The sequence below is a fragment of the Bacillus rossius genome, chromosome 7 (assembly GCF_032445375.1).
Source record: "Bacillus rossius redtenbacheri isolate Brsri chromosome 7, Brsri_v3, whole genome shotgun sequence".
Classification (NCBI taxonomy): domain Eukaryota; kingdom Metazoa; phylum Arthropoda; class Insecta; order Phasmatodea; family Bacillidae; genus Bacillus; species Bacillus rossius.
In genome coordinates this window covers 65,052,203-65,066,269 of record NC_086335.1, presented here as the reverse complement: position 1 = coordinate 65,066,269, position 14,067 = coordinate 65,052,203, and the positions used below count along the sequence as shown (strand labels likewise).

The window sequence follows — 14,067 nt, the reverse complement described above, 5'->3', positions numbered from 1 at the left end:
GAAAAACCCGAAACAAACACAATAGTTTTCCAAAACAGAATAGAAGGATAAAAAAAAACCCACAAATGATGACAGCACAAAAATATTGAACCCAAAATAATTCAGCACAACAGTTAAAACAGTTTTAATTTTTTTTTATTTTTTATTTTTTCTTCAACAGAAAAAGTTCTTAGCAATGGCGTATGTCCAAAAACTTACATCAAGTCATGCACTCCCATTGCACAAATCTTTCAAAAATAATATTGAAAAGAACTATCAAGGAAATCTGAACGAATTAAATAAATTTCGTTCAGAGACAAGATTACATGGTGAATTGCAATAAAACCAAAATAACAACTTAAAAAACCATGCCAAAACATTGCATAACATGAAAATACAAGTTAATAGATCACACAGCATCGAAATGCAAGTTATATCATGGAGTTAAGTAGCATTTAACCAAAACATATTTCTAATCATAAAAAAAGTAATCATTCAGTGTTTGAAATTTTTTTTCTTCAGTTTTAGGACAATTATTTTATAAATCATTTTATCGCTAAGCACGCAAATTTTACCATTATTTTGGTGTTTAAATACTACAAAACAGCTTTTATAACAAAAAAACAATTACATCAAAATCCTTTGTTTTCACAACCATAAAACAAAACCCTAAATCTTATCTCTATTTATGATGAACGAAATTAACAATATGAATGTGTGCATGTTCTAATTGGCACATGCCTAAACCATATTTTTAAAAAAATTTCAAAGCAGTCATGAGGACTGCCGACAGAAGTGAAAACTTTTTCGTAATTATCACACAATAAATTTGTTTTATCACGTTATTAAAATAACTCCTAAATTACTATAAAATACGCATTTCACAGTAATTGAATCAGGTATTTGCAGAAGGTCGCATGTCCAAAAACATGAATTGTGAGAAAAACACAAAAAACTGGTTTGCATGTGGCCATATAATTCTAGCATTAAATGGAATTTTGTATACACACCATAATACTACAGAAATGATGGCACATGATAATAATTGTGTTACATCGTAAAATAACATATGTACAAATATTTAAATCTGCTGGACTTATGCCCTTTTACAAATATAACCCTAAACTGTCACTGGCATCACTTCTGAAAATGAAACAAAAATGTTACTCTATGTATTTAAGAGATATAATAATTGAAAACACATGTTAGCAATGAATGATATTAGTTCTGGAAACAGTAGGTAGCACTTAGTGATTGTCCATTGTGACTGGCAAACGAAGCACATCTTCATAAAATGCTATAGCTTCTTCACTTACTGTAACGTACTGCTTACATTTCGCAATATCGAGGAGTTTTTCCTTCCTGATTGCAACATGTCCTTCTGGATATGCGTGTCTTGTTGGTAGTGTAGGGATGTCATTTTTGTATGGGAGGCTTAGGTAAAACGTATGCCGAATAAGTCCATTAATATGTTCGCTCACACTTACAGTACCTTTTGCATCTGATGTGTATGTACAGTCATAATATTTGGAAATAGTGAAGTGTTCCTTTCGATCTCTTGGTACTTCTCGTTTGGATGTTTCTAACGAGGTAGCTGTTCTTTTATAACACGAAGGCCACCATCCCTTAAAATCTAGGATATCGTACGAGTCAACCATTTTCACTTCAAAGTTGTTTTTGGCGGAAGAGCTGACAATGATTTCTACATACTCTTTAGGAGTATAAATTCTATCAATGTGTTTGATAGCTCTTTTAACAACTGCAAAATTCCTGTCGCATGGCAGGTATGAATGTCCACGCTGTGGAAAGTACTGGTGGATGTTCTGAAATCTGCCTGTATCAGTTAAAGCCATCATGAACCGTGAAACTGTATTATTTCGGTTTTGACCAGGGCAGCCGTCTGAGAATACATGTAGTTCTCTAACAATATAATCGAGAATGAATGAACACACCTCGTTTGGTCCTTTGTGTGCTTGGCCTTCGTGATAAATATAAAACACTGACTTCCCAGTCCTCAGATCGTGAATGTTGCATACAAAAACCCAAAATTGGCGCAAATAAAATATTTCTTGAACAGGAATATGTGGCAGTGGTACATTTTGCATGAAATCAATAACTATTCCTGCAATACTGTCATCTTTCGCACACATTTCTGTAACAAGTTTCATTTGATGGTGAAATTTGTTTGCTTTCCTAAGATGCACTAGTTTCTCAGTCTCCGCAACACCCTTCATACCAGCCGTCAGATGTGGATTCTTTAATTTGGCTGACAGTTGTTCACATTTCGAACACGTATCTACTTGCGGTTGGCCGAATGAAAGGGAAAAGTTGTCTCTGAAATATTTTGTGTAGTATTTGTAAGAGACTTTAGAAGTTGGATTCTGTTCTTTAAACATACCATACATTTTGGTTACATTGAGCCTAGCATCTAAATAAAATACATCTCTAGACGAGTAATGAGACTCATGTACCGGAAAGGATTCAATATGTTCGTGGATTTTTCTCAGCTCTTCACCTGCTATTTCTCTTCCATTTCTATGTTTTCCACGTTTTTCTTTTGGGATTTTACCTTGTGAAAGTAATGTACATAAACGGCGTACGCGTTTTGCCGTAATACCATGTAAGGCAATAAAAGCATTGCGGCAAACTTTGATCCTTTCAGAATCACATACTACATTATAAATGAAAGAATTTGCCTTTGTTGAGCCCTCACCACTTCGGGGTCGCCTCCGCTGAATAGGTACTGATTGGATTAATCCTTGGAGGTAAATATCTTGCTCATTCTTTGTGTCGTAGCCATTTATCCTTTGGATCACATCAATTTGCTGGTACTCAGTAAAATGTCCAAAGCACCGTTTCTTGCAGCTGTAAGAAACATAACATATTTTATTAGAACAAATTAATAATCTTACAATAGCACACACAAAAATGTCGAATAAACACGATGTTTTAGGTTTATACAATAATATAATGTTAATATCTTTACACGTAGGTTATGTTGGGTATGATTGCATTTTTATGTTTATGTACTGAAAGGTTCACTTACTTGCATTGGGATCCCGTTTGTCTGGCACGAATTTCTTTTCCTGCATGGTTTGTGTGAGGCAAACCCTTTATTTTTGCCTTTTTTATCATATTTCGCTTATAACTATCATCATTTCTTACACCTTTTCGTTTCTTAGTACAGTTGCTATCCATTTTCGACTGTATGTGTTCCATTCAGAAAACAAAACAATGTTAACTAAATGTAAACAAAATAATTACGATAAAATGCCACTGTTGCCAACTGTTGTTCCTACAACCATAGAGGTTTTACTATATAGAGTGAAGCTTACATAACAAGAAATCATAAACATATTTTGCTTATTTGTATATAATGCTGTTACCACTCCATAAAATATTATCTCTATGAAGGAACCTCACAAATATTTCATTTGAAAAAAAGTATCAAGTCCACGACATATACTTTTCATTTTCAAAAGGTGCCATGTCCAGGACATGAGACCTTTTGCAAATTCCCTAAAAATTCATAGTGCATTTAACTGTGCTTAATGTATTGGACTTTGGACCTTTTCCTGCTGAACAGATAGCCCTTACTTCATAGATCATTTTCATGGTTATAACTCATTTTCGCTAAAAAGTGGACTTTGTACCTTTTGCAAATTCCTGATTCAATTGTAGGTATTAAAAAAATAAATAATAATATTCTTAATTTTTAGGTTATATTGCTACAAAGACTCAGTTTTCTTCGTTATTCAAGCTATATATCTATATGAGAATATTAATATATTAAGTTATACTAATAGGAACAGATATAGTGTTATCATTAACATGTCACGTGACCACGTCGATGACGACTTACATGAATTTAATCCCCTACCCAAACCTTCCCATAGAAGTTTTAACTTTTAAAAAAAAAAATTAACTGATGCGCAGACAGTTCAGTGCTACCAACCTGGGAGTCACAGACACGCCGGTCGTCTGCAGAGTTGGTGCAGCAGCTCTCACGATGGGCGTCGCCACGGCCGAGCGAGGGGCCGCAATGTTGGCGACCGCCGCTGCTCCTAAAACAAACATTTCGCAAGGTCTTTTCATCGACACCAAAACTTTCTCGCAGCAGATAGCAATATTTTACATTCGTGAACACTTATCAATCACAAGTGAAACACTGGTGTGATGGCTATCATGCTGCACGTGCAGCCATTGTTGGTTTATTTTTAGGCATTTTTTGGTTTGTTACACAATGTTGCTAACCTTTTCCTAAGACAGCGATGCAGAAAAAAAAAATCCACAGAAACTTAACAAACGTAAAAAGTTTTAAAATGTAATGAGAATATAACTCAATTTATGTTGCAGCACAGTAAATACGTCACGGATGCTGTAAAATGCATTTTTATTATGTTTACAAAAATAATGTTGTTTGATGCATCATGCCAATACACGAAACATTAATATTCTTTTTTTCTTAACACATGCGAAGCGTGCTGCACTTCATCAAGATTTTAAAGTTTCTGGTGCTGCGGTACACTTATTTAGTCAGAAAACGATAAATTTTTTCCGGTCTTTTAAATCACGTTATAAAACACGCACGCGGAAAATTATTACGTTTGCGTCGTGTTGGCTAACGGTGCCTATTTACAATCTTCGCATAATGGCGGCACTGTTTTTCTAACGTGTGTATATAACCAAAAACGAAAAAAATATTATCTGTGTAAAAAGTATGAAATATTAAAGTCTTCTGTTAGATTTATATATTACAAAAGTAAGTGTGTTTCTAACACCTACAAAAATACATAGTTGTTCCAAGAAATGACAAACAAGAATTTGTCATTTAACTGGCGATGTTATTGTTATGTAGTTCGTGTTCATATGGTACGTAATCTATTTTCCGCGTTTTGGTGGTGTTAACACTCAATATGGTTTTATTTCGCGTGCGGGAAAAAATCGTGGCTCTATGGATTACATACAGACCTAGGAAATTGTAAAATCAATGCTGTAACATGTTTCTACTGCCAATAAGTCGTAGAAAAAAATACTCACCTCTAGGAACATGATAGGTGGTGGAGACGTGGGTAGCTGTCGAGACGGTCGTCTGCGCCACGAGAGGAGACCTGATGGTGAGAGGCGACCCCACGGGAGAGGGCATTGGCAGCGTGCCTCGGGAGACACTTACTGGCGAGACAGAACACACAGTTTAGCTTTTTCACATCTATAGCAATACAAATCCACATACATACTGGAAAAAAATATTGTGAGTATTTCAGTATTTGCCAGTGATGTGTAAACATCTGACCTCGGTAACGAGTAAATTCATGTGTTCTTATGTTGCAAATAAACTAGTATTCATTTTAGGGACAACTGTAAAAATTATTCCCCTTTTTAAAACCAAACCATAATTATGTTTTAACACGACTGTACTATCATTTTTGAGCTTATACTTCTTTAGGTGCGTAGAGGGTGAAATTTTAGTATGCACCAGAAAAACAATGAAAAATAAGTGCACATTACACAACGGCAAATCTGACTGGTTGAAATTCTAACGTGCATGCATGCCGAAACTGCTATAGCCAAGACCCAAATTCTTCAAGATGGTGGATCCATGTTTTTTGTGTGCGAAATAAACTTTTTGGCAGTGAAACTATCCTGGAATACATTTTGTGAAGTTTAATTACAAAATAGAAATTTTAAAAATACATTTAATTTATTAGCCAGAATAATTTGTGTTAGACGACGTGGCACTATCTTTAAAGTATTTATCAACTAATAATTGCAGTCCAACAGTTATGGCTACAACTTGATTTTCGACAAGGAATTATATTAAAATACTTCCAATCTTGTTAAAATTCTTTAAACCGTTAATACTCCAAAATATTACGGGAAACACTTTTAAACACAAACACTGAGTTTATGTTTGTGTATTTGTTTTTGCTTAACGACTGAAATCAGACGGTACACACTTCCTACTAACCAACCTTAACCTTATTGCGCTGAACCTCGTACAACATTCTTACAAAGCGCACATATTACTGCCATGCTACCAAGACCACTGGAAAACAGTAAGAATAATGTATTACAATCATTGTAAAGTCAGAATATTTTGGTAATTAAAAAATGGGGATTATTTTATACTATGACTATTTTAGTTTACCAAATATATTCCAGGGAATTTTAACTATCATAAAGTTTCATTTGGCACACCAATACATTTGGTTTGTACTCTAATGTTTACCGAAGCGACAACATGCTGGTTTATGTTGCTACACGTGTGTGTGTCATCTTTTCAAGGTTTCAGACGTCTGAGCAGATGCAGCACCCTTGTCCTGCATTTCCGTTGCTTTTTCACAAAATTACTCCTAACAAATGTGGTATACTAAGAGCTAAGAGGTTTATACATAAAAAAAAAAACTGTTCATTATTTTTACATACCAAACCACGTGCTAAAACTGTTTCTACATAATAAACTTGTTTGTTTCATTCATGTGTAAAAGGTTACAACCAACGTGCGGAGAAATAGTCACTTCATTAGTTTGCAGCCACACACATTGAACACAGACCTGGTTGGACTTAATACAATCAGCTATAAATGAAAATTTTATAAATTGCACATGTTAATTATGCTGTAATATACATAGTACACAGGAAAAAAAATCAGATTTCAGAGTCACCAATTGAAGAAAAAAAAACACTTTACATAGGAAATTAGGGAATGGAACTACTTATCTTTACCCGAGCCAATGAATGAACTACGGCTTGTCCCGTTGACATCGAGGTAATAAGAGAACATGCAACATGAGAATGGATCGCTGACGGAATAAGTGGACAATGTCTGCCAGGCTGAGCCCTCTAGGGACCGAGCCTCGAACTCCCGGAGTCGTAGGCGAGCGATCCGACCAACTGGGCAACGGGGAAGCCGGGGTCACGCCAGGCAGAAGTGTGAGCTGCACCTACCCTGCTTCAGCATGGTCTGGGAGTACGTGGACACGGCAGTCTGGCTGCTGACGGAGAGACCCACCGTCTGGGTCCTGGCGACCCGCAGGTGGGCCAGCTGGGGCTGGGGCTGGGGCTGGGGCTGCGACACGAGACACACGCTCCACATGCTCACGCTGCGGCCGGCCGGCCCTTCCAGCGGCGAAGGAGGGGACAGTGTTCAACCACTACACCATTCTTTTATGAGACAGGCCGGAATTACAACAGACAGCATTGGTATAATAATAATACTGCAAGCCATAAGGGCACAACTTACAAACTACTTTCAGCAGTTGCAGGGATGTAAACAATTTAAAACAATAAAATAATAACTGACAAATCAATTAAAATTCTCACCAGTATTACTGGTAACGGAGCGCTACAAAAACAGGTTCCTCGCTGTAAATTCTTCATAGAGAACCTTTCAATTACAACAATCTGCACATTATGAATTTTGAGTTTTCAAAGTACCTCCCAACTTGTCGATTCTATTTTTTTTTTTACTATTCACTAAAAATTATTAAGGTAAGTGCACCGGTACTCGTCACTGCTCCAATGGTCGTCACTAGCAACTTCAAATGTAAATAATAGAGAAGTAGCTCAATATATCGCCAACTTAAATATTGACAAAAATTTGGTCGACGTTCTAGCTGAAATTACCACAATAGTTTTCGGAACAAACACTATTTTCAATTAAAAAAAGTCCGTGCATCAAAAGTTCGTAGAGCAGTGAAGATAAATAGGGGAATTCCTATACTAAAACACTAAGGACGTTAGTGCACATTTTTACTTCTAATTCTGTAATTTTTCATGTTTATTCGTGATGTTTTATGCTGAATGTGTTAGTTAAATGTTCTTGAAGAGGTGAAAGTGTTTATTGAAAAAAATTCGTTTTCTTTGTATGATTTAGTTAGGGTGACGAAAACTGGATCAATAAAAACCTTGTATTGCTAGTGTTCGTCATACCTGACGAGCACTGGTGCATTTAATATTTTATTTAAAGTTGTGCTAAGTTACACCCTAAAGTTCTTAAATAATATTGGTTCTTAGTTGTTAATAGATAAAGTACGTTATTATGATCAGATCCAGTAGTCGTCACCTATGACGACTTCCGATGCATGTGTATGACGACTTCTGGGTCGGAAATTACTTTACTTTATTGATTGCAGAAATTGTGTAGGCATTGTTGTTTACATTAATTTAGGGGTCATTCGATATATATTTTGACATTAATAAGTAAACTAAACATTGTAATGTGTCTCGTTCTTTAATTACAGGGCAAAATGCCAAAACGGAAAATACTGTTGTATGAAGAGTCAGCCATGGAAGCTGCTCTTAAAGATGTAGCGAATGGTATGAGTATAAAATGAGCAGCGGAAAAAAATAGTGTGCCAAGGAACACATTGTCCGATAAACACAAAGGCAAATCGCCCTTGGGTAGGAAGATGGGCGGGCCCTGATTCATTTTTATATTTTACTTGTGATACCGCATAACATGCTATGTTATGTTGCAGCAACGAATTGAGTCGTATTGCGTACGCGTACAGTATGACGTCGCGTAAATAATAATAAATAGAATATAAACAATTAACAATATTTGATAATTAAACAGTTTTTGTTAACCAAGAAACAATTAAATCTCATTAGAGCGGCTTTAATATATCTCTTTTAAGATAAGAACAAAAAAAACGTGAAAATACGCGATAGTGAAAAACAAAAACATACATATTTCTAATTTGTAAAAAAATACTTTGTTACGTTGTTTCTGTTACAATCTCAAACTTTGTCTACACATATAATACCTTTAATAAACAGTAAAAAAACTTAGACGAGGAATTTCCAAATTATACTTTATTAATAAACAAACATCGTTCTTTGTATCGTAAATTCATTGAATATGCGCGCGCATGCGTAAAATATACGAGAAATGTGAGTAACAAAATGCAGCCGTGTGTAACGTTTCGTTACTCGTTACTAGACGGCACACCCGTTACTCAGTAACGAATACATTCGGTTTGCTACAGCTCTATGTGCTGTCCCTCTTTGTTCCGTGAGTGCTGTAAGTAAATTCAAAATTTAATGAGGATTATTCATTATATTACTGAACGATCTTTATGAAATGCCATTTTGATGTTTAAAATATAGTACCAAATAAAATTTGAAGCCCAAATAGTACAATACTATCATTCTGGATCCATGAATTAAAACTAATGCAGCCGAAATCGCACATGACGACTACTGGCACAAACATGTGACGAACACTGGCAAACACGAAAATTTGCATGACGACTACTGGCTCGAAATCACACTTTTTTCTAAATTATAAATCTACAAAAATAATTTGTGTTTATCGAAGAGTGTTGGATAGCATTGTAGAGTAAAGTTTGAGGTTAAAAACAAACATGTAGGGGCAGTAATACACCTACAAGGTTATGTACACAATTTTTTTTTTATAAAACTCTTCTTAGCATGACGACTACTGGTACATCTACCTTAATACTGGCGTAGAACAAATGTATCCTGAAAATTATTGTAATAGTAAAACCTTAGTAAACATATATGTTCTTTTCTTACGGTAGCCCTTGAAAGATTCATTTATTAAGATATTTAATAATAATAAAAAAAAAAACTATGGCACCATCCACTAGTCTAGTTTCTACCATGTTCAACATTATTTTTTTATTATTTTTAGGTTTTATTCTGCAATAGGGGCTCCAGTCTTGTGACAAATCAAGTTGTTAGTTTTTTGTCATGACTTCTGTTTATTATTATTATTATTTAATTTAACGGTAAACAAGAAAATAAATTGAGTTGAGACTTCCTCCCCCTTCAGCTAATCGTAGGCAACCCATAGTATTAATTTAAGGGTAACATACTATTCACACACATCTAACTCCCGTGTGGCATAACAGCATAAGTTTTGGGAATATAAATTCGTGAAATGCGTGGTTGTTTTTCGGAGTGGTAAGGAGGTCTGTCACAGAGTTGCAAAACCCGGCACAATGAATTTTGTGTTGATGATAAACATTGTGTTCTTAGTTTCATTAAAATATAATAATAAACTATTAAACACGTCTCTTTTCATGGTTCACTGTGAATTAAATTGATGTGCGAAGAACAGCACTGTGGCCTACTGTAGCGTACATTTTAGTAACGGACTTGCGCAGAACTCTTGAACTTAACAAGTCGTTTCAAGAGCACGTGTTGCGTTCCCCAGATATGCTGCTGAGGTTCGCCAGTTAACAGCGCTCAAAAATGGTATAAGTGATGCAGTATGTAGGCACGACATGTCAATTTCCAACTAAGCTAGACAAACAAATAATTCCCATGACTTTCAAAAATTCTGGTTTATAACTGTTTTCCAGGCACCAAATAAAATTCCCAACTTATTCAGGGTTTCCCGATATTCACGGTTGGGTGGCCACTGTATGTTTGTGCCTGATGACATGGAACAGATCTCAGTTCCCGAAACATCTCAAACTGTTTTATCTTGGGAAGATTACTGTATTCATATTTGATATTCCTGAATAATTTGATATCATTCACAAAAAACCTAATTAAAAAAAAAGAACCATGTATGAAGTTAAAATGATTTATTGAGAAATTTGGATTTTTTTCTGTAACATATAAACATATGTAACAAATAATCCATGATAAATTTTTATTAAAACTCTATTTTTATGTACATAATCAGTTGGAACAACTTTCAAACTTATAATTTTACTAGTTTACGAAAATGCATGGTCAGATTTCTTTATTTTATTTCATTTTCTACTTCTCCATCATAGTTTCATGTTCATTTCTCTCTTTTCTATTTTGTTGTATTTAGGATTCATTTTCCTGGAAATCCCGTGAAGTGTCAAAAAAAAAAAAAAATACTAAAATTTGATTCGAAACATGTTTGATATTCCCGAACGGTTTAATATTAGATTTAAAATTCTATCCTCACAAAAAAAAAAGAGCCGGGATCGGCAGAAGCCTGGCAACAACCCACTGAGACTCACGTTCTGGCCCTGGCTCGGCCTCGACATGTCGGCGGCCTTCGCCGCCGGGTCCGCGGGCCGTCTCCCGACGCTCTCCTTGTCCTCAGCGACGGAGCTCATGCCGCTGCCGGCCGAGACGCCCCGCGCCTGCGTCAACCACCACACACAGAACTCTCTGCACCATTCCGATTTCAAACAACGCTGCGATGAACCGCCGTTATAACCTATCATCGATACAAAAACAAACATTACCGTAAAAAGTTCAAACTAACATCACAAAATGTCCTTAGCATGCTGAGCAATTTAATGTAGTACAGCGTGCATTTTTAAAAAAAAAAAAAACAGTAAAACCTAATCAATAACAACTAAATGAACAAATATTTATAATCAAGTAATATAAATTTGACATACCTACAGTTTTAAAACCAGTAAGTAAATAGTAAAGAAATTGAATTTATCAAAATCTAATAACCATTAATCTATCATATAGCCAGTACAGAAGACAATCTACACAAAGATAGCTGAAAAAATTAATAGTGAGTTGTCCATGGCCAAACACATCAGTTGGGGATTTCTGTGCTTTAATTTTGATAGCACAAAAAAACAAAAGGAAAATTAAAAAAATTTGTGAATACACATAACTTTCTTTTTAGTGGGGATAAGAAGTAACTGAATTGTGGAAAAACTGTTATAATTCATTATAAATAAAACGTGAACACTGTCTTAAAATACATTCTTCAGTTACTTCCATTAGGCATATTCTTTAAAAACCTGTGATGATACTTTTTTTTTATTTACAAATTGGTTTCAAGTAGTAACTGTGTAACTGCACTGTAAATATTGATTACCAAATTTGCATTAAATATCATTAAATACTTAATTTTCTTATTTTAAAATAAAATGTACATGTATCATTTTTTATTAAACAGTTCTTTGAATTCTTCACCATACTCCCTGGAACAATCCTAGGGGGAAGTAGTCTTGTTTACGATTCCATAACGTACCGATAACATTTCCAAGATAGCGTCGCTTACGTCATTACCACCCTTGCATTCTTACAGGAGAAGCGCGGAAATATGGAGGTTTGGGGTGGGGGGACAATAAACACACTATTTTTCATGTATTTCATTGTTTCAATATGTACTATGCTTTTTCGGTATCGCAAACTAGATTATAATCCCTCATGCTGTAAGTTCCTATTTTGCGATACCAATATTTTATTATATTATCAAACCAAATTATGTTTGTAGACGTTACAACTTAAGGCGATATCGTTAAATATAACACTGTGCTCTATTTATTACAAAAGTTCATGCTTTTGAAAAATAAAAGTTGCGAAAAAGTTGTAAATTTTGAGGAATAAATTACTGGTAACACAAAATAGACTATACCGGGTGGGACTATAGTCTACTCCACGATACCAATAAATTATTATCTCGAAACGTCTAGACTTTCTCAAAATAATTTTATTTACCGGTACACATAATACACTAGACCGAGTGTCACTGTATTCTACTTCAAGACACCGAGAAAATATTATGTCAAAACATTTCTCTTTCACAAGTTTAAATACTGGTATCGCAAAATTGACTAGACCAGTTGGGACTGTAGTCTACTTCTCGATACCAAGAATATTTATTTCAAAATGTCTCTATTTCACATAATGTAATGCCAGAATCTAAAACCAAACTACACTTTTCAAGATTTTCATTCTTCTATACGACACTCTAAACCCATAATATACTACAATGAAATACGCAAAAAATATTGCACCAACAGCAACTTTTCGCCGTAACCCACATTTGCCCCCGCTTATCGCGTTAAAATGTAACATACCAATAGCGTAACAGACTTCTATCACATGTTATACTGGTCCATCATTAGACTTACCTCTTTTTGGATGTAATTAAGTCTCCATTTTTTTTCTCTTCGAACCAATGCCAACATTGTTTATTAACAATTTACTCACACTTTTTTATGACCTTTTTTTATACATTTTGAGATCTTCCATTAATCAAACTTAAGATTTTTACTCACCTCATGATCACTCATGTTTAAACCACCGCTGACATCACAAACAAATGATTGCGCTAACAAAACAATAACCTCCAGTTATACCAACTCAGTAACTTCCATTACCTACACACTACAATCACAACATTGCCTTCCAGTTCTACCAATTTTCTTATTACATCCAAACTCTTTTTTGTACCTCTATGCCCTGCTAATATGACATCATTAATTTCCCCTCCGTTTTACTCAACCAATCAGAAATCCGGTATCGTAAGCAATACTTGACCCGCCTTGGCATACCACTATTCCTTTTTTTTCTTCTTTTTTTTCAGCATAACACTTTTGAAGTAGAGTGGCATTAATTTGAAACAAAATGTAAAAAAAAAAATGTTATTCATTAGCAACAAAAAACTATACAATTGGGAAACATTAGTACCAAAATAAACCAGTTTTATAGTGCAAAAATGTTTAACTATACTCTCATCAATAAAAAATTATTCAAAAATTCTGTGACTGTGGCATAAATAATTTTCATCAGAAAAAATAATTCTCACCAAAACATTAATTTTTGTATCTGAAATAATTAACCCCTTGTTTTACAAGGAGTATACTGCAAAATTTTTGGATTTCATAAATCAATAGATAAATACTAACTAGAACACAATGCATTGCATGGAAATTACAAATAATAAATATTTCTAAATTGTCAAAGATTTGTTGTTGGAATTCAGTTTTTATTCTATTAATGATTTTATGGAAGCAAAACTATGTTAAAAATGTATTATTATTATTATTATTATTATTATTATTATTATTATATGTTGTACATTATTTGTTTTTTACTATTATTTTTGTTTATGTGTATATGATTGTACTTAAATGTGTATTCATAATGTTTAATATATTCTTGACGAGTCCTATACTACATGTACAATATAATTGTATATTTTTGCAGTCGACTTGGACAATAAAACTACTATACTATACTATACTAAAAAAAATTGGTATTTGTTTATATAAGTGTCTCTTACGAAAAAGCTGCTACACTCCACATATACGCAGCAATTAAATGTTGATATCAGTTAATTTTATTTCCTGAAGAAAGCCAACACCCTCCAAGACCCCT

General features: G+C 34.4%; 1 protein-coding gene across 1 annotated transcript in view; it reads right to left on the bottom strand.

The window, feature by feature from the left end:
- Positions 1 to 14,067, bottom strand: part of LOC134534224 (histone deacetylase complex subunit SAP130-like) — a 44,285-nt gene that overhangs the window by 29,039 nt on the left and 1,179 nt on the right. The window contains exons 2-5 of the mRNA XM_063372496.1: positions 10,950 to 11,075; positions 6,928 to 7,048; positions 5,020 to 5,151; positions 3,935 to 4,043 (exon numbers count right to left, since the gene is read on the bottom strand). Of these exons, the coding sequence (XP_063228566.1) occupies positions 3,935 to 4,043; positions 5,020 to 5,151; positions 6,928 to 7,048; positions 10,950 to 11,048 (461 nt within the window). The 5' untranslated portion in view covers positions 11,049 to 11,075. The remainder of the gene's footprint in view (positions 1 to 3,934; positions 4,044 to 5,019; positions 5,152 to 6,927; positions 7,049 to 10,949; positions 11,076 to 14,067) is intronic.